The sequence below is a fragment of the Panthera onca genome, chromosome A1 (genome assembly GCF_046562875.1).
Source record: "Panthera onca isolate mPanOnc1 chromosome A1, mPanOnc1 haplotype 2, whole genome shotgun sequence".
NCBI classification, from domain to species: Eukaryota; Metazoa; Chordata; class Mammalia; order Carnivora; family Felidae; genus Panthera; species Panthera onca.
Window position 1 is genome coordinate 25504270 of NC_138339.1, and position 20166 is coordinate 25524435.

At 42.5% G+C, this 20166-nt stretch overlaps 1 protein-coding gene across 4 annotated transcripts in view; it reads left to right on the plus strand.

The window, feature by feature from the left end:
* PDZD2 (PDZ domain containing 2) overlaps positions 1 to 20166 on the plus strand; it is a 361998-nt gene that overhangs the window by 126027 nt on the left and 215805 nt on the right. For all 4 annotated transcript variants that reach the window (XM_060634411.3, XM_060634416.3, XM_060634417.3 and 1 more), the window contains one exon: positions 6246 to 7082. In XM_060634411.3, the coding sequence (XP_060490394.3) occupies positions 6607 to 7082 (476 nt within the window). In that variant the 5' untranslated portion in view covers positions 6246 to 6606. The remainder of the gene's footprint in view (positions 1 to 6245; positions 7083 to 20166) is intronic.

Sequence of the window (20166 nt, forward strand, 5' to 3'; positions counted from 1 at the left end):
GGATCTCTGGGTGATGTGTGGTCCCTCCCATCACTTCTGGATATAATTCCTTGTGACCAAACCCTGATACAACTCACATGCAATGCTGGAAAAGGTATAGAATAACTACAATAAAAACTTCCATTTATGAGAGGAGACATGGAAAACAGCAGTCACTGTCCATATGACCTAATCCTCATGAGCAAAACTAGCAAGAGTATAAACCCTCCCTCTTGTGACAGGAACTCCTGTTCATTGCCTCCATGGCCCTGGCCTCTCTTTGGAAGGTTATTCCTCATTCGTTGTCTTCCGTGGCCACTTCTGTGGTGGGTTTGGAAGGACACCCTTTCTGGGGGCTGTACACATTGCCTACTTCTTGTAGATGTGAGTTGCCCAGGGAAGGGAGAGCAAGAGTTATGAGATTGCTGTGGGGATTGAGCCATCCCAGGCTGTTACAAACCAGGGTTGGGGTTTTGGCAGTACGATTCCCCCACAACTTAGTAGGCTCTTGGTCAATTCCTGATGATTTGTTTTCTTTCATTTCTAGCATATGAGTTCTGTCCATCGCCCTAAATTTTAACTTAACATATACTACTTAATGTGTACTGCTGGAACAGTTGAAACAGTGGCTTCTAGTGAGTAATCACACCTTTCTCAAGACTTACAATCTCTGTCTGGTAGGGTACCACCCACCCCCTTCTGATCAAGCAGGTTTTCTCAGCACTACAAGGGTCCAGCATCTGAGCCTCTCTGGCAATGTAGAGTACGGGCTCAATGTCAAGAGTATGTTCCTTGGCAAAGTGACATTTCCTCCCATCTCACTTGCTGGCTGAGTTGAGGAGCTCTAGACTTTGCTGAGAGTGTCAAATCATCTACCCATATTCTAAAAGTTTCCTACCATCTTTAACACCATAGCCTCAGTCAACACACCAGTGACTTTCCAAGGTACAGCAGGTGGCACTTTAACCAAATGTTTTACATTAAATGGCTAGGGTCACTTTTCCAGTCTGTAAATATCCGGGTCCTTGGCATCTGCCCCCCTCCCTCCCTTTGTCATCCAATTCTATGTTTTAGATTCTTTTACTTCTAGTTCCTACACTTCTGGGTATCACAGTGTGTTATTTTGGGGGGAGTTAATTCAGCTCATTAGTTGGATTTTGAAAAATCCAAATAACAATGATTAAATAACATGGGGATTTATTTTTTTCATTTCTGTTATTCTCTTAAAGAATACTTAAAGAATCTCTTAAAGAAACACCATGTAACAATTTCTCCATACCTCCAAGAGAAGCTGGGATTTAGTTGAATGTATCATGCCCACAAAGAAAAGGACGAGAGAATAGATATTAGGTAGAAAGCCACCCGCTTCTGACACAAGGTACCTATTTATGTGTTATATGAGGCCCATTGGCGGCAGGCATTACAGGGCAGAGTGCTAGCCTACATGACCAAATCCAGTGGATCTGGTTTCTAGTCCTGATTAGCCTCTCTGGTCCTTAATTAGCCTCTCTGATTTTGTCATTTATCTGAGTCTCTAAAAAGGAGATACTAACAATATATTCCTACAGTATTGTTTTCCAAATAAGTAAGGTAATCCATGGAAAGTGCTCATTTAGAAGAACGTCTGAGTGTGGTTATGCTCAGAAAACATTAGCCATTAGCCAGTGTGGGTAAAATGGTGTCACCGCCCTTGTTTTACGGAGAATGAGACAATGGGGAAGCCTCCAGCTCACTGGGGCCAATTCCCCCTTACTCCCTCTTTTGGAGCCACATCTACCCCCACACGTATCCCCAGGGAGCCCAGCAGGCTCTCACATCAGGGTCTTTGCACTTGCTGTCTCCTTAGCAGAGAACAGCCCTTGGCAGGTGATATTCTCTCACTCAATCCCTCACTTTATTTGGGTCTCTTCTCAGAGGGCCTTTCTTAATCTGCTCATACGTCCATCACTCAGTAAGCTCTGATTCTCTTCATAATATCAATCCCCATCTGACATTATAGTATTTTATGTTTACTAATTTGCCACCATCACAATACAGGCTTCATGGGGCTTTGTAGGAATGTTGTCTGTTTTATTTAGGGCCCTGCATGGCATAGGCACTCAATGAACATCTGTTGAATGAACAGTAAATATTTAATCAACATTGGTTCACTTTTAAAATGTGAGCTTTTCCCAAAAGTAAAAAGAGGAATCCAGTCCAGAAGAAAAGAAGACTAAGGAACTTGGAACTTAGCAGATTCCAGAATAGGAAGACATCAAGAATTCAGGACAATTGCAAGAGGGAGGGAGTAAAGACAGCCCAGTATGAATCTTTGAAGCAAGGTCTGGGTAAAACTGAGGACCCTTTTCTGCATCCTGCCAGTTTCAGGATTTAGCTTATGGATTTCAGGTGACTCTGGGCTGAGACTTTAGGCAGATGATTGGTTTCATATAGTTTGGTGTTGACCCATCTTTTTCATTATTGTCCCCCTCTCCCCATCCTAGAGAAAAAAAATTATAACTCAAAATATTAAACACTAAGGAGTAAATTCTGCCGGATAGCTTTGAGCTTTGCAGGCAGGTACTAACCATTATAATATCTAAGATTTGTTGGCCCCCTCAACCCTGCACTACTTTTCACCCCCTTGTGGGGGCAGTTATTGCCCTGCTGTGCATGCATGATGTTGCTGAAAGAGGATCTTAGAAAGTTGGTAGATTCTAGAATTTTCTTTAAGCGTTTGTTTATTTTTGAGAGAGACAGAGACAGAGTGGGGGGGTGGGTGGGGAGGGCAGAGAGAAAGGGAGACAGAATCTGAAGCAGGTTCCAGCTGTCAGCACGGAGCCTGATGCGAGGCTTGAACTCACAAACTGTGAGATCATGACCTGAGCCAAAGTTGGACGCTTAACCAACTGCGCCACCCAGGCGCCCCAAAGTTGGTAGATTCTAAACACAGTATCAAAATCTGTTAAGAAGCATTCATTTTGAATTTTGAATGCTAAGGCTGTCAGCTTCAGGCTAGTCAAAATTAATTTAAATTATCATGGCTGTTTACTTTGAGATGGACTCTAATTAGAGAATTATATATGATAGAAAAAAAGTGAACTGGAACATGCAGTGGGCCTTCATGTCCACAGATTCTGCTCGCTGCTGAAATTGATCTTCGAGATGAGAAGCATTAAGACCTCTAGACAGATCCACCTCTGAGGGAGGTTGGTATTTGTAACTATTTGCAGGTTTCTGTTGTTCTGTATCTTCTCTGGGTCAATGTTTTGTTCCCGGGAATGTTTCATTGGATGTTGTGAAAGAACTACTCATTTCAAGTATTGCAAATTTGTATATCTTTTCTTATGCCCTGAGTCAATCCCAAATCATTGTAGTAGATTGGAATGCTCCTATTCCCCTTATTTATAGAAAATTCCATGAAAAGGAATTGATAGAATAGGGGGCTAGAAGGATTACTGGGAAATTCCCAATTATAGGTATGGAGTCAAAAACTTGTTCATATCCCATGAACACCAAAATAAGACTAAATATCCCCAAATAATTTTTCCTTTTATGAAAGCTCCTTCCCTGCCCCCACAACATTGACAGTCAGAGGGTGGGCTCCCAGCAGCCAGGATGATATCTCTTGACCCTAACCCCTTGCCCTTCACTGATAGACTACAGAGGGATACCTGCTCCATGTTGAACCAATCAGCTTTGCTCACCTCCAATGTATCAACAACTTTTGAGTTGCCAAGTGCAGGAAACAACTCAAGGTAAAGTTTATTTTCATTTAAAGGGGTTTGTTTAGTTTAGTTTTGCTTGACCTTTCCTTTTTTTTTTTTTTTTAAGTAGTTAAATTGTTAAAATGTAATTTATTGTAAGGATTGATATAGTCATTTGGATTGAAGAGGAAGGTAGCAATGCAGCTGTGTCCAGTATGTCTGAAACTAAGACCAGGAGTGCTGTGGGGAAACCAGAGTATTCTCTCACTGGTCTTACACCTCTGCCTTCTCCTGATCCATTTTATTTTATTTCTTGGTAGGATGGCTTTCTTTGCTACTTTGCTACTTTGTTCACAGCAGGTAGAACATTGCCATCCAGGGCCCCTAGTTAAAAAGTTAGAGTTACCTTCACACACTTAAGACTGGACTTTCTCTCTCTCTCTCTCTCTCTCTCTCTCTCTCTCTCTCAGTCCCAGTGTTCAGTTCTCAGGGGAAAACACTGGTCCAGCTTGCATGAGATCCCCAGTTCTGGACCCATCACCAGGGGCTGGGAGCTCATATTACATGAACATGGCTACCAGGATTGTACCTTTGCCAATTCTGTTACAAGGCTTGTCCTAGACTTATTACACACTGGTTTCCACGTATTTAGGCATCTCTCCTCTGGACTATGAATTCCTTCAGGGCAAAGAATTTGCCTTATTGATGGTATATATTCCCGGTGCCAAGTTCAAGGCCTGATTCTTACTGAATGAATACAAGTTGACAGCAGGAAAAAAAAAGGTCCTCTAGGCTTTTCTTCAATCAGACTTATTTAAAGAGCATCTTGCCCAAGATATTTACTCTGTTTTCATATGTATGGGACCACTTGAACTGTGACTAAGTCCCTGAATCATTGACCATTAAAACTGTAATTTAAAAGATATTTTAAAAATTGTTTTAAATGGTTGAGAGTCTACACGGTAACAGGCACTGTGCTGGGGGAGGGAGGACACTGATGAATGAGACACTGTCACTGTGTTTGAGGACCTCTCTGTTGAGTTTGACAGACCTTGGAGATCACTTAGCTTAACTTTCTCATTTTACAGATGAGGAAATGGAGACTCATAACGATTGCTAGGCCTGATGGAAAATGTTTTGATTTATTCATAAGATTTTAATATGTCTGTGTGGAGTCACTTTGCAGTGAGAGGTGTTACTTATTTTGGCCAAAGGGAACATTCCGTTTTTGTACATTTATGGATTATCTTTTCTTTGATCTTGTGTTTCTTTTTTAATAGGCATGTGATTATGTAGATGATATTTGCTAAGCTTTTGATTTATTTGGAACCAATTAATAGCTGGCACTCAAGTTCTTTGGGAGCTCAAACCTTGCTATATTGGAAATTTCTTTATGGTTACTGAGTAATAAGGTCATGTATTATTGACATGGCTTCTGACACTTCTCCCATTTATTATTATTCCTTGTTAAATCACTTCCTGAGAAGGCTAGAAAATGTTTTCCATCTTAGATGGCATAGTTTATATTGACTTTCTCTGGATGAAAGTGAAATTCAGAGAAGAGAGTGAAAAGGATCATTTTTCTGCATTTACAAAGGATGGAGGTGAAAGTTTTCTTTGGGGGAGAAGGAGAATTGGCAGTGGACTTCAATTAGCTTTTCGTTGTGGGAACATACTGTGTGCCAGGCCCTGTGCAGAATTTGGTGGGGGCAGGATAGCTGCCAGCTCTCGCAGGGGAGACATGCCTACTGCCGCTGGCCATGCGGGCTTTGGGGGAAGATGCATCATTGCTCTAAGCTGTGTGTTCAAGGGCAAGCCAAGGAGAGGCCAAGTCTCAGAAGCATGGAGAAATATTTCTCTGTAGGAGATAGCTTTGGGTTTGGCCTAAGAGTAGGTCAGTTCCAATAGTTTACCAAAGGAAGGGGAGCAGCTAAGAGCTGTAGGATGATTAGGGACATGGATCCCTGTGAGGCTACATGAGGAAGATGGAATGAGGCCCAGGCTTAGGAAGGGCATTGTCCTAAGACCAAGCCTGAATCTCTCTGTGCTGTTGATTGGCCCTTTCTCTTCTTGGCATCATTGTCAGTCCTGGAATGGAGAGCCTTCCTGGATATGCAGCTGGGCTGATCAAGGCAAATGGACATAGACTTTAACATCCTAAGAATGTAAGCTCTTAAATATATCCAGAACCCCTCCAACAGCCTTCCAGAAAATCTTGTCACATAGCTTCCTTGTTGGATATGAGTTTGATGGGGGCTGTACTGGAAAAAGTCATCTTATTTCCCTGATGATCAGGAAAACTTCCTGGAGAAGGTCAGTGTTCCAGAAGTTTCTGTCTGGGGGAAGGGTGTGTGTGTGTGTGTGTGTGTGTGTGTGTGTGTGTGTATCTGTGTGTCTATCTCTCTATCAGTCTGTCTGTATATATATACATGGTGGAAGGATCTTAGCTGGGGAATGAGGAGAGGATTAGGTTCCTGCCTGAAAAAGCAAACATGGTTCTTTCGTAATACAGGAGGTCATGTGTTCTGTCTCAGAGGGCTCATTGTTGTGACTGAAATTTTTTGTTTTTTCCTCTTCCAGGCATAAATGAGTCCAGGTGAGGTCATGCTGTGGCTGCTGGAAGAATACCCCATTTCCACGTTATCTGCATGGGCTCTGCTGTGAAAGGAACCAAACAAGAACTTGTTAGACGCTTCCTTCTCTCGGTGAGCACTCCAGGCACAGCAATTGTTCCACTGTTATTCTAATTGTGTCCTGTCCTCCTCTTGCCAAAGCCAACAGCCCAGTCTCAAGTAGGCATCCTTTAGGCTCATCTGCCACCTTGAATATGAACACAGGCCAAGCTGATGACAGCCAGGGTTCCCAAGGGACATGGGGCCCTGCCCGGTCCAGTCCCCAGAAGCAGGTCTTCTCATGATGTTGGTGTCTGGGAGTGAGCACCATGCCCATCACCCAGGACAATGCCATGCTGCACCTGCCCCTCCTCTACCAGTGGCTGCAGAACAGCGTGAGGGAGGGCGGGGATGGCCCAGAGCAGCGGCTCTGCCAGGCAGCCATCCAGAAGCTGCAGGAGTACATCCAACTGAACTTTACTGTGGATGAGAGTGTGGTCCCACCTGACCACAGCCCCCCAGGGATGGAGATCTGTACTGTGTACCTCACCAAGGAGCTGGGGGACACAGAGACTGTGGGCCTCAGTTTTGGGAACATCCCTGTTTTCGGGGACTATGGAGAAAAGCGCAGAGGGGGCAAGAAGAGGAAAACCCACCAGGGCCCTGTACTGGACGTTGGCTGCATCTGGGTGACAGAGCTGAGGAAGAACAGCCCGGCAGGGAAGAGTGGGAAGGTCCGACTGCGGGATGAGATCCTCTCCCTGAATGGGCAGCTGATGGTCGGAGTTGATGTCAGTGGGGCCAGGTGAGTGGGGGAGTGCTGGTTGGCACAGGGGCTGGACGGGGGACCCCTGTGGCTCATGTATGTCTGGTGCTCCAACCTGCACTGCAACGGGTTTGAGTCCTACTCTGGTAAGCCAATGGCATTTATCTTAGAAAGGGAAAATACACTAAATTGAAGTACTGTGGTATTTATATGTTTCTTTTATGCTTCATTCTGTCTTAGAGGACTTAGAGTATTTCCTTTTTTCCTGAAACCTAGGAATACTACATGACACAAGAGTATGAGAAATGTCACATTGAGTTAGATCGTCTCCTCCACTCAACCAACATCTCCCCTCCAGTTGGAGCATTAAAGGTTGGGTCCTGGATGTATTTCCATCTGCCTGTCTCATATCACCTTAGTCACAAACAAACAGTCCAGAATCCCCTTGAGATGCTTAGAAGTATCTTTGGACAACCAGCCACCCCTGCCCTCAGTCCCAGTTTCCCCATCCTGAAAGATCCATTTGGATCTCATCTGAATGAGCATATTTCCATTTTTCACCTGTGTGGCCACCCATCATCTCAGTAAGTTATGACCGGACTGTTGGTTTCCCAGATGAATCAGAGTCCAAGACCACCCTCAACCTCAGTGATTTACTAGAAGGACTCAAAGGACTCAGAAAAACTCAGGGTTACAGTTTATTATAGTGAAAGGATACAGATTAAAACCAGTAACCGTAAAAGGTACACAGCGTGGGATCCAGGAGAGAGAACAGGTGCAAACTCAGTTGTTGCTCCCAGTAGAGTTGTACAGGTGGGCTCAGTTCTTCAGGCAATGGTGTGTGACAACGTCTATGGAGTATTGTCAACCAGGGCAGCTCATGGGAGCCTTGGTATCAGGGTTTTTTGGGGGGTCAGCTGGCATGGAGTGCCTGTGTAGCTGACCTTAGTTACTCAGTGTCCATTCCTTCCAGAGTTCAAACTAATGCCACATGGCCCAATGCCCGTGCCATAGATTACATTATTAGTATGGCCCAAGACCCAAAGTATACAAAGACACTCTCATCAAGCAGAATATTCCAGGGTCTTAGAAATTACCTCCCAGGGGTTAGTCAAGAACCAATCTTTTCCTTGGAATATACAGAGGTTGAATACACCACACTTGCTGTGTTAACCCTTTACTGTACACCAAGGTTTTAGTAATAACTAAATATGGAAGAGAAAAGAAAAGTTTGAAGATATTCTGAGATGCATAACTTTTGTGGAGCCTTCAGAGGCTCCTGTGAGGAGAGCTCCTATGTCCCAAGAGAAGAGAATCATGGAGAGAGGGTCACTTTGAGAATCATGGTGACCTTTCACTGAGGGAGATCTCTAACCCAAGGAGACCCTGAAGGGAAGAAGCCAGAGCAGAATTACCTTAAGCTTAATTTTCTCCTTCCTTTCAGTCTCCTACCAGAGCTTTCCATTGGCAGAAACCAGGCAGAAGTCAGTGGCAAGGGACCCATTGAGAGGGTCCATATGTGTCAACCTGAGGCAGAAGCCAGGGTAGAGAATGGTGGAGAGTGGACATGGAGGGGCAACGAGAAGTCATTGGGCACATATATATAGTGTGGCCCAAGTTTAAAATGATCTAGTGCATGGAAAGAACATAGCACAGGGCTGGCTGGCATGTATGAGTACTTACTCAGTAGACTCTCACCAGTATTTTCTTTGGGTTGCCTATCTGACTGAAGAGATGTTCTTGGCTAATGGCTGGGTCCTCAACTAGCAATTACTTTCACTTTCAAGGAGGAATGTTGAAGAGAAATGATTCTATTTAAAGTTAGAAATTGTTCTTAGAAAAGAAAAAGGACTGACCACCATGGTATTCATTGGTGTTGAGAATATGACTCCAGTCCCTGGTGGCTGGGTCCTTGAGGTTAGAAGTAAGGATCGGCATGGAGCTTGATGGTAGCCCTCCCAGAGCTGTACCTGAGAGCCCCCACCATTTACAACTATCTTCTGTGAGGGGAGCTGATTTGAATGCAGAGGCAGAAGGAAGAGCAGGAAGGGGACATCCAGTGGGAGAGCATAATGGTCAACAGCTCCAGTTCCCAACTAGTGCTGCCTCCTCAGACTCCCACACTTACAAACTGATTGACCTTGAAAAATCATCCCTCTTAGTCTTGGATTCCCAGTGACATGGAAATGATAACACTATTGATCGTTGATCCAATGACTAAATGATGCAATAATGCATATAGAGGGTTTAGTACTATGTCTAATCCATAGTGCTCAGTAAAATATTAACATCATAATGACTGTTCTACATGGAGCATGTTTAGAAAGACTGGGAATTTATTATCTAAGAGGTTGCTGGAGTCTTTAGGATTTGGAGAAGTTTATTCCATATGGGATAAATTTTCTCATGTATGTTCAGGAAGCTCTTCCCATTGCCTGCTTAAGGTTGTAGACTTTTTAAGAGGCCAAGTTTACTGTCCCAGGCTCTGAAAGTATATCTAACCCTGAAATGAAAATGCTTTCCAGCTACCAAAGGAGGATTCTTTGGTGATTTTAATTTATTCCTTGAGTCATAGGATGATGCCCATTTTTTTTTTTTTCAAAGAAAGAAGATACAGAAGAATAGAAAGGTGATGGGACCAGGGTCATGACAGAAAGTGGGACACGAAACTAGACTCCTTAATGGAGGTTTCAAGGAGGGGCAAGTATGGTATGATGGAGGAGGCAGTGAACTTAGTCTGGGATTCTGGATTTTCTCCATAGGTCTTCTAGCAACTAGCTTTGAGACCTTGGGTAAGTGTGTAGGGATGGTGGGGGTGGTGGTGGTGGGGAGGTTAGCCAAAGCGGCCTATGCTAACATATTAGGAGTGAATCTCTGAAACATTTCATTTGATCCACCTGAGCTAGTTTTATCATTCTAGAAGCTTACAGAAGTGAAGCAGTGTTCCCATGATGTCATGGTGATAATTGGCACAGCTGAGACTCAGTCTTTCCCTTCTGACTCCCATTTGGGAGTGGTACCTGTTCCAGGGCACCATTCCACTTCTGTGTGGTCAGGAAGAGATTATTTGGATGGATGTGGTCGCTTGGCATCTGGACTGAAATAGCTAAGGCTGAGGAGCTTGGAGGATGGAAAAAGGAGAACATGTTGAGGAACAGGTCTCTGGGATTGCTAATTGTTATGCTTGGGTGTTCTCAAATGTACCTGGGATTTGTTCTAATCAAGTATGATAAGACATGCAGACAGGGAAATGACTGTCATAAAGGAAGATGTTGACACTCCCAGATCTCTAGAAACAGGGGATCAACACACCATGCAGGGTTACATAGAGAAACACCAGTGTTATTCAGGAGGCAGAGGGAGAAGAGGAGAGAATATGGCCTGAAACTTTATTGGGATTTTCAAGGGAGGTTTGGGTGAGGGATGGCAGCTACTCTGAGCAATCTTAGGATTTGGTAGCTTGAATAACTGCAGCAGGATCTGAGATATAGGATGGTCTCTAGTTGTCCAATACGTGGCATGGGGTGACTTATGGGCAATACTGTCTTGATGTATGAGAGTTTAACAAAGGAGATGGTTGGGGTGTGAACTCTGGATTGGTTGATTTGTATATCAAAGGCACACTCTCAGGGGAGTTTGCTATTTCTAGGAATTGGCTAACCTTGGAAGGGTCAGTCTCTCTGGGATCAAGGCCCGAAATGCCAGAGCATCAAGAATACAGAAAATAAGGAAACAATAGTCAATGCACTGGGCTTCTGGAAATTTTCCACAGCTGAGGAAGTAAATCTTCCAAACATAACTTTTTCAATAGTGCACAGTCATGACCCTGAAATTCCTTTCTCTGATGGTACAGTCATGTGTATATGCTGGACAATGAAGGGCCAGGAGAGGGAAGACCTACCCAGAAGCCACTGAGATGTAGAGGTGATAGAAGGAAAAGGCCAGGATCCACTGATGGGTCTTCAAGAGAAGTGTGAAAGTGAATCAAGTAATGAAGGAGGACTCCTAGAGTCCCAGTGGGACTCCTAGAGCCCAGCACTGGGCTCCCAGTGCTCATAACAACCAAGAAGTTAACAAGACAAGAGGAGACTATCTTGATTTTCTAAGGCTCACTCCCTAGTTCTCTGGCGTAATTATCAGAAGTGTTGTTGATTGAGCAGTTGCTACCATAGTGGACATTCTCCCACCTTATTTAATCTAAAGCTGTGATGAGAAACCTTGATGACAGAGGCCACGTAACTTGCCCAAGGTCACCTAAATAAGAGGCAGAACCAGATTTGGACTTGGGTCTATCTTCCACCAGTCTGTGCTCCTAAGTCCTATGCTGTACTACTTCACATCTGCCCCAGAGTTATATGTTGGTTTTTGCATTGTGGTCTGGTAATTTCATGGATGGTTTTCAGCTTCACAGAATACCTCCTCAGTGTAATGGTAGACACCAGGGAAGAAAATGACTAGAACACCATAAGGCTTCCACTTAACCAAACTGATAAGGAAAACAGAAGCCCCCCCCCCCCCCAACTCCATCTTAAAAAAGGAAACCCAATTTTAATGTAGAATCCTTTTGCCACACTTATATCTAGCCAGAACTTCAGGACTAGAAGCACTTTGAGATTAAGTATCAAGGAACTTAAAGTGTTTTGAATGTTCTTGAGATGCTCCTTCACTCTGTAACTGGCCAACAGTTTCCTTCAACACTAAATTTTTCCACATACCTATGTAGGCTTTGTCCTAAAAAGTGGTGAATACAAATTAGGGTTTTGTTGAGACCCCAGTGTAACTCTGCAAACAGCTCCCTCAACTGTATACCCCTCTTATTCATAAGCATAAGATTTCAGGTGTCCCCATATGAACATCACACTCACCCCGCCAAGATGATACATTGGTTGTCCATACTCTTGCTTGGAATTTTCATATGAGGCACTCTTTTGGGCAATCCATTCTTCTCCTTCTCTTGAGTTTGGTTTCGAATTCAACACTACCTTAGATGATGTTATGGTTTGAACTGTGTCTTCCAGCCACCGCCTCCTTCCACCGCCTGCCACTACCAAATTCATATTTTGAAGCCTTAAACCCCCAATACCTCAGAATGTGGCCTAATTTGGAAATAGTGCCATTGCAGATGTAATTAGTTAAGATGAGGTCATGCTGGAGTAGAGTGGGCCCCTAATCCAAAAGGACCAGTGTCCTACAGCAAATTTGGACACAGACATGCACACAGAGAGAACACTAAGTAAAGATTGTAGTTATGCTGCCACAAACCAAGGAACTATCAGAAGCCAGGAGAGAAAGGTCTGGAACAGATCCTGCCTTAGTACCTCAGAGGGAGCCCGGCTCTGCCAGCACTTGATCTCAAACTTTTAGACTTCAGAACTATAAGACAAATTTCTGTTGCTTAAACCATTTGGGTTGTGGTTCTTTATTATGGCAGCCCTAGCAAATGAATACGTTTGCTATTTTGACCCTGTCACACCACTGGCTAGGCGATTATTCAAGCGATTTCCTCCCTGACAAGACTTACTGGGGAAACTACAGAGCATGGTGGATGTGTTTGGAAGAAGACACTGTGAAAATTGTGGGTGTGTTAAGTGTGGGAGGAGCAGGTGCAAAATGTGGAAGATGAGGTCATGGTTTACTTATTTAAAAAATTAGCTTAGGGTCAGTCTGTAAACCTCATCCCTAAGGAAAGAGCAAAGAATTCATAGCTGTGGGTTTGATACCCTTCTGCACCCCAGAACTAGTTCCAAAGGTAAACCTGTGACTGGCCCACAATTACAGAACCAATTCTACTTTCTCACTGGGTGATATTCCTCAGGTCTGCACTTTGCTTCTAGCACCCCCCCACCCCTAAATCCCCTTCCCCATAGCTCTGGGAGCCCCTTATTCTTTTGTGTGGTAACAGCCCCCTCTTGCAGGCATAATTGGTAACACACAAAGGAAAGTTTTTGTAAGCTCTATCATACCTACTCTAGGGAAGATGGGATTTTCTGGAATGTTCTATTTACTTTTGTTTTGTGGAGGGAGAAATGAGAAGGTTTTTTAAATTATTTCCTACAAGGAGTACTTTGTAACCCCAGTCCCTCCCTCCCTCAGCTAGCTTTCTATAAGTAAACCAGATCTGTTCCCTGGGGACAGATTGTTCCAAATTGGTAACAAAATATGGAACTAATTAAAATATAACCCACACAACAAAACAAGTAGCCTTTTCTGAAAAGTAAAAGGGCCCATTTTTCACTTAAAATGTATTTTTCAGGATGTGAACCATGACTGGACTCTTTTGTACATTGATAAACACGAGAGGAGCATAGTGCAAGGAACATGGGCCTCAGAGAGATGAGTCTAGCTTCCAGGCCCACTTATTGGCTATGTGACTTTGGGAGAGTTACCTCAGCCACAGGAGGTTGATGCTATTTCCCCAGTAGGGTCATTTAGCGGATTAGATAAAATGATTTAGCTAATATACTAAATAGTCATTTGACACATGGCAGGTGTTCAATCAAAGCTGACTTTTAACACCTGTTCTGGTCATCCTCAGGCGATCTGAACCCAGAGCACAGCACACAACCAAGAAAAAGCCTTTGAGTTGGAGGTACAGAGGAGAGCCTCAAACTGTGGTAGTGCACTTAGCAAGATACAGAATAATCTTCAGCCCAGAAACCAGGGTGATATCAAATACTGAGCACCCAGTATGGCCTGGGTACCAGCCCATTGGAAAGGATGCTGGTGCATTCAAGAACAGAGTCCTGGAGCCTATACAAGCAGACTGCACCTTGGAGTCTGCACCTTCTCACGCTGGCATGTGAGAAGCCTGTGTGATCCGAGGAGACAGGCCAGAGTACTGAGCTGGCAGGAGGGCCCAAGGGGCTCAGGGCAGTTGGCCAACTAGTATATAGGAACATTACCTTACATACTGGGTGGACTAGCTGAATATCAGCCCTGACCATAAGTAACCTTCAGTACAGTACCCATTGCCTTTAAATTGTGTGTAAAATTAAATTTAGGGTTGTTACAAGCTCAGACTCTGGTTACCCATAGCAACCTTGAGTTCTCTCTAGGTTATAGCAGATTTTAAACAGAGTGTCAAATGCTGCTAGAAGGTGTAACTTGGAGAAATGACTGCAGGTAGTGGTGTAGGAGATACAGGAAGGAAGAATTGCCAATTATACCTTTATAATATAGTCTCTGGGGCCATTTAGCATGAGCGTCCTGCCTACCTGAATATGCCCAAAGGCACCGGTGCTCTATTCAGGACTGTATATATAGTAAGAGGTGGCATCATGATAACCTAGAGACATTCAGGCAAGGTTAAATTGTATTCAGCTTGCTGTTTAAGAAGTCTGAGAAGCGTGTAATACACTTTAGAGAGATTTCCATTACAGAAGGTTAAAAGGAAAACAAGTTTCAGCATTTAGAATTCAATTATCTAGAAAACTTGTCATGTAGAACAGCCCATTCCCCAAGGATGCCATGGAAATGAAGCATTGCAGAACCTCAGGTTTGTGCCCACTTCATTCTCAGCCTACTATCCCCACATGCTATTTCATTCCATGACTAGTTTCTGGAAGGAATCCCAGAGTTCATCCACGCCCAACCAAGGAGGAAACCGAGGCTGTGGCTCATGGGTTCCCGGAGTCAAGGACCTTCTTAAGAAAAGAGCAAGGACTAGAATTCAGCACCTGTGACTCAATTCTAGAACTTTTCTTCAACACCACAAACAGTGACCGATGAAACTAGATTTTTTTTTATAGTTTACTGTTGACAGTAAAAACAAATTGAAAATCAAGTTTTTCTATATATTTCCATACCCATTCTTTAAATGGATGGTAATTACACCTAGAACCTTCCTTCTCAACAAGAGTTTAATTCATAGCAGCTTCACAAATGTGTTGATGGCCAGCCATTGGACTGGACAATGGGACCTTGCTTTCCCTCAGGTCTTCAGAGTGCTTTCTGGGCAAGACTGTGGAGAATGTCCCGCTGTTGCCTGCCATCTTGTGGCTAAAGTTGAGCACGATGCTGGGAGTTTTAGTCAACTTCATTCATCTATGTTGTCAGGATGGTGTTTTCAGCCTCCAGAGCTCTTTCTAGCATGGCAGCATCTAAGCCATCGCTGAGCAGCGAGTGACACAGGTATCATCTCCCTCCACTCGGTGCCTGGTGTCCTCATGCTGTCCCCAGAAGGTGCCCATCTCGGTTCCCCCCATGGTGTCCCCTCCTAACACTCCCAGCCCTAGTCCTCAGGTCACCACCCACAGGCAGATGAGTCATGATCTGACTAGTAACCCACTGTGCTAGGCTCTTCCTGATGGATGGCAGAGGAAGTTGGCCTTCCCCAGTCTAACTCAATGTCCTGAAATCAGAAAACCTCGAGGAAAGTGATTAGCAGGGCCATGTCAAACACTACACTGGCCAATGGGGTGGCTTTTTTTTTTTTTTTTTAAGAAAACTGGCAACTTTGACACATCTCAATCACCTCTCACAGGTAATGTCCAGAGCCACCTAAAGAACAGCTTTTCAGAGTCTACTTGTCCTTATGACAGAAGAGATTACACAAAAGGAGGCACTTACCATGATTTAAAGGGGTTCAGATTGCAGAGCACCATCCAGAGATGCTCTTTCATTTCATCCCAGGGCCCTGTTTCTCCTCTGGTACCCCCATCAGAGGCACCACTGGGTGACTGACTTCAGCCATGGGAGATGGAAAACCCAAATCTCCCACTTAAGACACTGGCTTTGAAACTTCTAGCAACACTTTTGGGAATTGTTGTAATTGTAAGCCATAAAGAAAAAAAAGACAAAAGCATCTTAGTGTGATTATAGTGTTACTGGCCTGACTTCATGCCCTTCTCCTCTCCATGGGCACTCCCCAGCCATTTTCAGCCATTTCTTGACTTCTACTCATTTTTTATGTCCAGGTATTAAATAGGTAATAAACATTTTTGTTCTCTCATTCTGAGCACTAGATGCCCTTAATGACTGTTGAGTCTTTCTTTCCCAAAAGGTCATTGAATTCCAAGCTTTGGCACCTGTTTTGGCCCTGGTCCCTCTCAGTCTTGTGACACAGATGCAGGTAACCTCATGTCCTGGCTCAGCTGTTCATAATCAACCTGTTGGCCAAGCACAGAGGTTAAAAGTCTTGAATTCCTGTCTTTCGGTGTTCACCTATGCATTGCTGCCTCCTCCTGGAAGGGAATCAAATCTGATATTTTCAGGACCCAAGTATATATATCTATATATGTATATCTCTGGTACAATTTATAATAGACATGGGTTTTAACAGTTATATAGATTTCTTCATGGGATTCTTCTTTGAAATTTGACCTTCCTCCAAAGATTCTGAGGGGTGAGTTTGTTATACTGTATTTAAAATGGTTGTGGAGATGTGACTACTAGTGGCTTTTGGGACGACTAGGCTTATCTATGTTGAAATTTTACAAAGCAACATGCAAAGATGTGAGTATCCCACGTTCTTTGCATCTTGGAGCCCCAGAAACCTGTATGCAGGGACATCAGCAATGATCTAATAGCTGACTCACCCCACATTTACCTCGTTCAGAACTCGTTCTTCACCAAAGAATGATTCTATCATTTATAACATATCCCTGACTTAAATTTAGCCCATTTCCTTTTGGGGAGGGGAAGGGAGACAGAGGGCCGGGCTGTTTCCATAGCTGAAGTGCGTGCGTGTTTGTTCAGCCTTAGGCTGGACTTGAAGGTTAGTCCATTTACACTGGGCTGGGATTTACTAAGAAACTTTTGATTTTTGTGATCACAGATATATTTTCACAAATGTCTCTGAGGGAGACCGATCTGTTATGGGGAGAAGAAGGAGTGGGCGTCCTTCTTAAAAAATCAGCCTCTGTTAAGTACAGGTTTCTGTCAAATTGCATGGCAAGTCTTGAGGTTTTTTTCTGACTCAAGGGCTTTATTGAGTCCAGATGTCCATTCCTCTGAAGTCCTTGTCTGACCCAGCAGAATAAGCAGAGGACTTAAATGGCAGTCTCTAGAAATGGTTCATGCTTTAGATATCCATTGTCCAGTGGGATGCCCAGGAAGATCCATGAAATAAGTGAAAAAATTATTAGCATCCTAAGATATACTTTTAAACTTAAAAAAATAAACTGAGCTTAACTAATATTTTAGTATGGTTGACACTGGCATCCTCACTCAATTTGTATATCAGAAGGTCCTGTGTCCTGTGTGGTAGGTATGCGATTTGTCCTGAGAGAAGAAAGGATGATTCACAAAGACAGCACCCCCCCCCCACCCCCTACTGATTAATTCACTTTTGAATTAATCAAGGAACTGAAGTTTATGTAAGTTCACTCAGTGAAATAGGTTTATGGATTAAATTATTTCATTTTAATTAAATTAAACTTTACCAAATGGCAGATAAACTAAAATCCTCCAGGGGGGAAAAAAAAGAGGATTAAAAATAATATAATTAATGTAAGTATAAGCCAATCAGAAGAAAATGGCTGAGTTGGCCCTTCTCTTACTACTGGTAGTATGCTCAGGTATATTTTCCAGGGGGGGGAAAAAAAGAGGATTAAAAATAATATAATTAATGTAAGTATAAGCCAACCAGAAGAAAATGGCTGGGTTGGCCCTTCTCTTACTACTGGTAGTATGCTCAGGTATATTTTCATGACCCAAGTGTATATATGTATCTCTCTGGTACAATTTATAATAAGACCACCATTTGTGGTCAAACCATGACAATCTATTCAGATTGACAAAAGGTCAGACAAAAAAATAATATTTGAAGCTACAAGAGACTACATGAACTACAAATTTCTAGTCCCTATCATTAAAGAGAATCCTCACCGTAAGCATAGATTGTGCCTTGAGATAATACTTAATGATGGTATGAAGCCATCACAATTAGGAAGATATTTAAAAACTAAAGATCCCCAGCATGAATAAAAATAGTTTTAAATGTTTTAACAATATTTAAAATGATGCAATACTAAATCTTGTCCGGAATTTTACTAAACTGAATGTTTAAAAACCTATTTGGAATTTTTTCTTAACTTAATTGCTTAAGGCAAAAAGTCGTATCATTAGGAAAACGCTCATTCTTCCTCATTTGGTAAAAATAGCTAAAATAACCCATGGAAAACAATATAGCTACAATGCAAAATGCCTGGTTTTGTCAGCAAATTCTGTTGGAAGATGCACAGAAACATTGCTAAAATTTTAAAGGAACAGTGTGCAGCGTGGGGGATTTGCTCAGTTGGAGGAAAGTACTGCTGTTTCTCACATGTTCCAAATAAGGGTATTTGCTCGATTCTGTTTCAGTAATGAAATGGAACACCTACTTATTTGTGAGTCACTCAAGGAAAGAGGTACCAAAAAAGATATATTTTCAAAAGTCAATGACTTTGTTAGTTAAAATAATGCTTTATGGGAAAATTATGTAAGGTAACAGCTGTTTTGACTAGAATAAAAAAGAATTCAGAGTAAGGTTACAAAACAGGCCAGAACATGAAATTGATTCAGTTATTGGTCCTGAGAGAGTTAATGCAGCAAAGAAGTTAGAAGGGAAGACCAAAGACAGATGTGCCAGAAATGCCAGGGAATAGCATCAGTATGATTAATTTTATAAAAATAAGACCTTTAAAATCAGTTGAATTTGTACTCTTCTCTGTAATAAGATGGGGAATAATCATGAAAACGTTTGCCAAAGAGAGGTCTGAATGTTTATCTTGAGGCACAGCATTTGGAGTAATCGCACTTAAAGATGACTGTGTGTTTTCTACAAAAAAGACAAGTGTTTGAAATTGGTCCACCTTATCTATGAAAACAAGTGGTTTTCAGTGACCTGCTTTCTGGAGGCTATTTTTGCAAACCAAACACTCATAACCCGTTTCTCCAATGTAAAGATGATATTGCAACAGTAAGAGAGTAACTGCTATATGAAAGAAACTCATGTTTCGGAAAGAGCGTTTTCAAAATGGACTTTCAGAAATATTTCCATATGTATAAGACTTTTTTTTTTTTACAAAAAATTCTGTTTGTCAACAAAATATTTCATATGCATCTTTGAAATCTTGAGAGCAAATTTTCTATTTTTTAAATCTACCTAGTTTTAGAGAACTTAGGTGTTTAAAAACTATTTTAAAATGACTTTGCAAGAAAGCTCAACCAAGTTGAAAATTAACACAAAGTTTCTACCAAAACTGAATACAAGTGGTGGATGAGGTTGGAAAATGGATGTTATAATTGATTAGATGCTGCGCACTTTTGCACTTCACCATTGGGATCTCCCCATCCTTGTGCGATATCTCCAGCTATGGCATCCCTTAAAACCAACATCTGTTCATTCTGAACTTCAACGACCACATCCCAGAGCGTCAAGTCAAGTGTTCAAAAACCTTGAAGTATATTTAACTATATGGCTTGTCCTAAAAATATTCACTTTTCTTTTACTAAAGGTGAAAAAAAAAATTAGTACTTCACATTAAATGTAGCTCTTAAAATACTTTTTAATATATGTTTTTACAATGGATATAATGTACTGGTACAATAGTACATGTGTGCATTAAATAAATAAACACATCTCTTGGGGGTGCATGCTCATTTTTTTGTTTGCTTTTTTTGTTTACTGAAAGGTGTGAGAAGTCAACATTTCTAGAGCAGTCATCTTACAGATAGAGAATTTATCCCTGTCCTGCTAAGGAAATGTCTCCCTGGAGATTTGTCGGCTCTGGATGTTTTTCATCAGCCCCATGTCCACTGTTCCCCCTCACTTGGCTCTCCAGAATGCTGGTATCCCCGGGCTCTGTAGGCTGGATCCCTTTCCTAAGCTCTCCTAGTTCCTCTTCACTGGCTTCCCAGGTCTGAACCCGGAGTCATGCCAGGGTGTGTCCTGACCAGCCACCTCACCGAGCACAGACACCCTAGCTCCTCTCCCCTGGTGCCTTCTGCTCTCACTGCCTGGACCTCCCTGGACCATTTGGTGAGCTCTCTTTGGTCCATTCCTCTTCTGTTTATTCATTTCAGAGCAACATATTTATAAGGCTATTACTTAATTCCTCAGGCGCCCAGTCCCTCTCCCATACTAATCTTTATTTATTTCGGTGGCAACATTAAAACATTGAAATAGCATTTTGAAAGAATG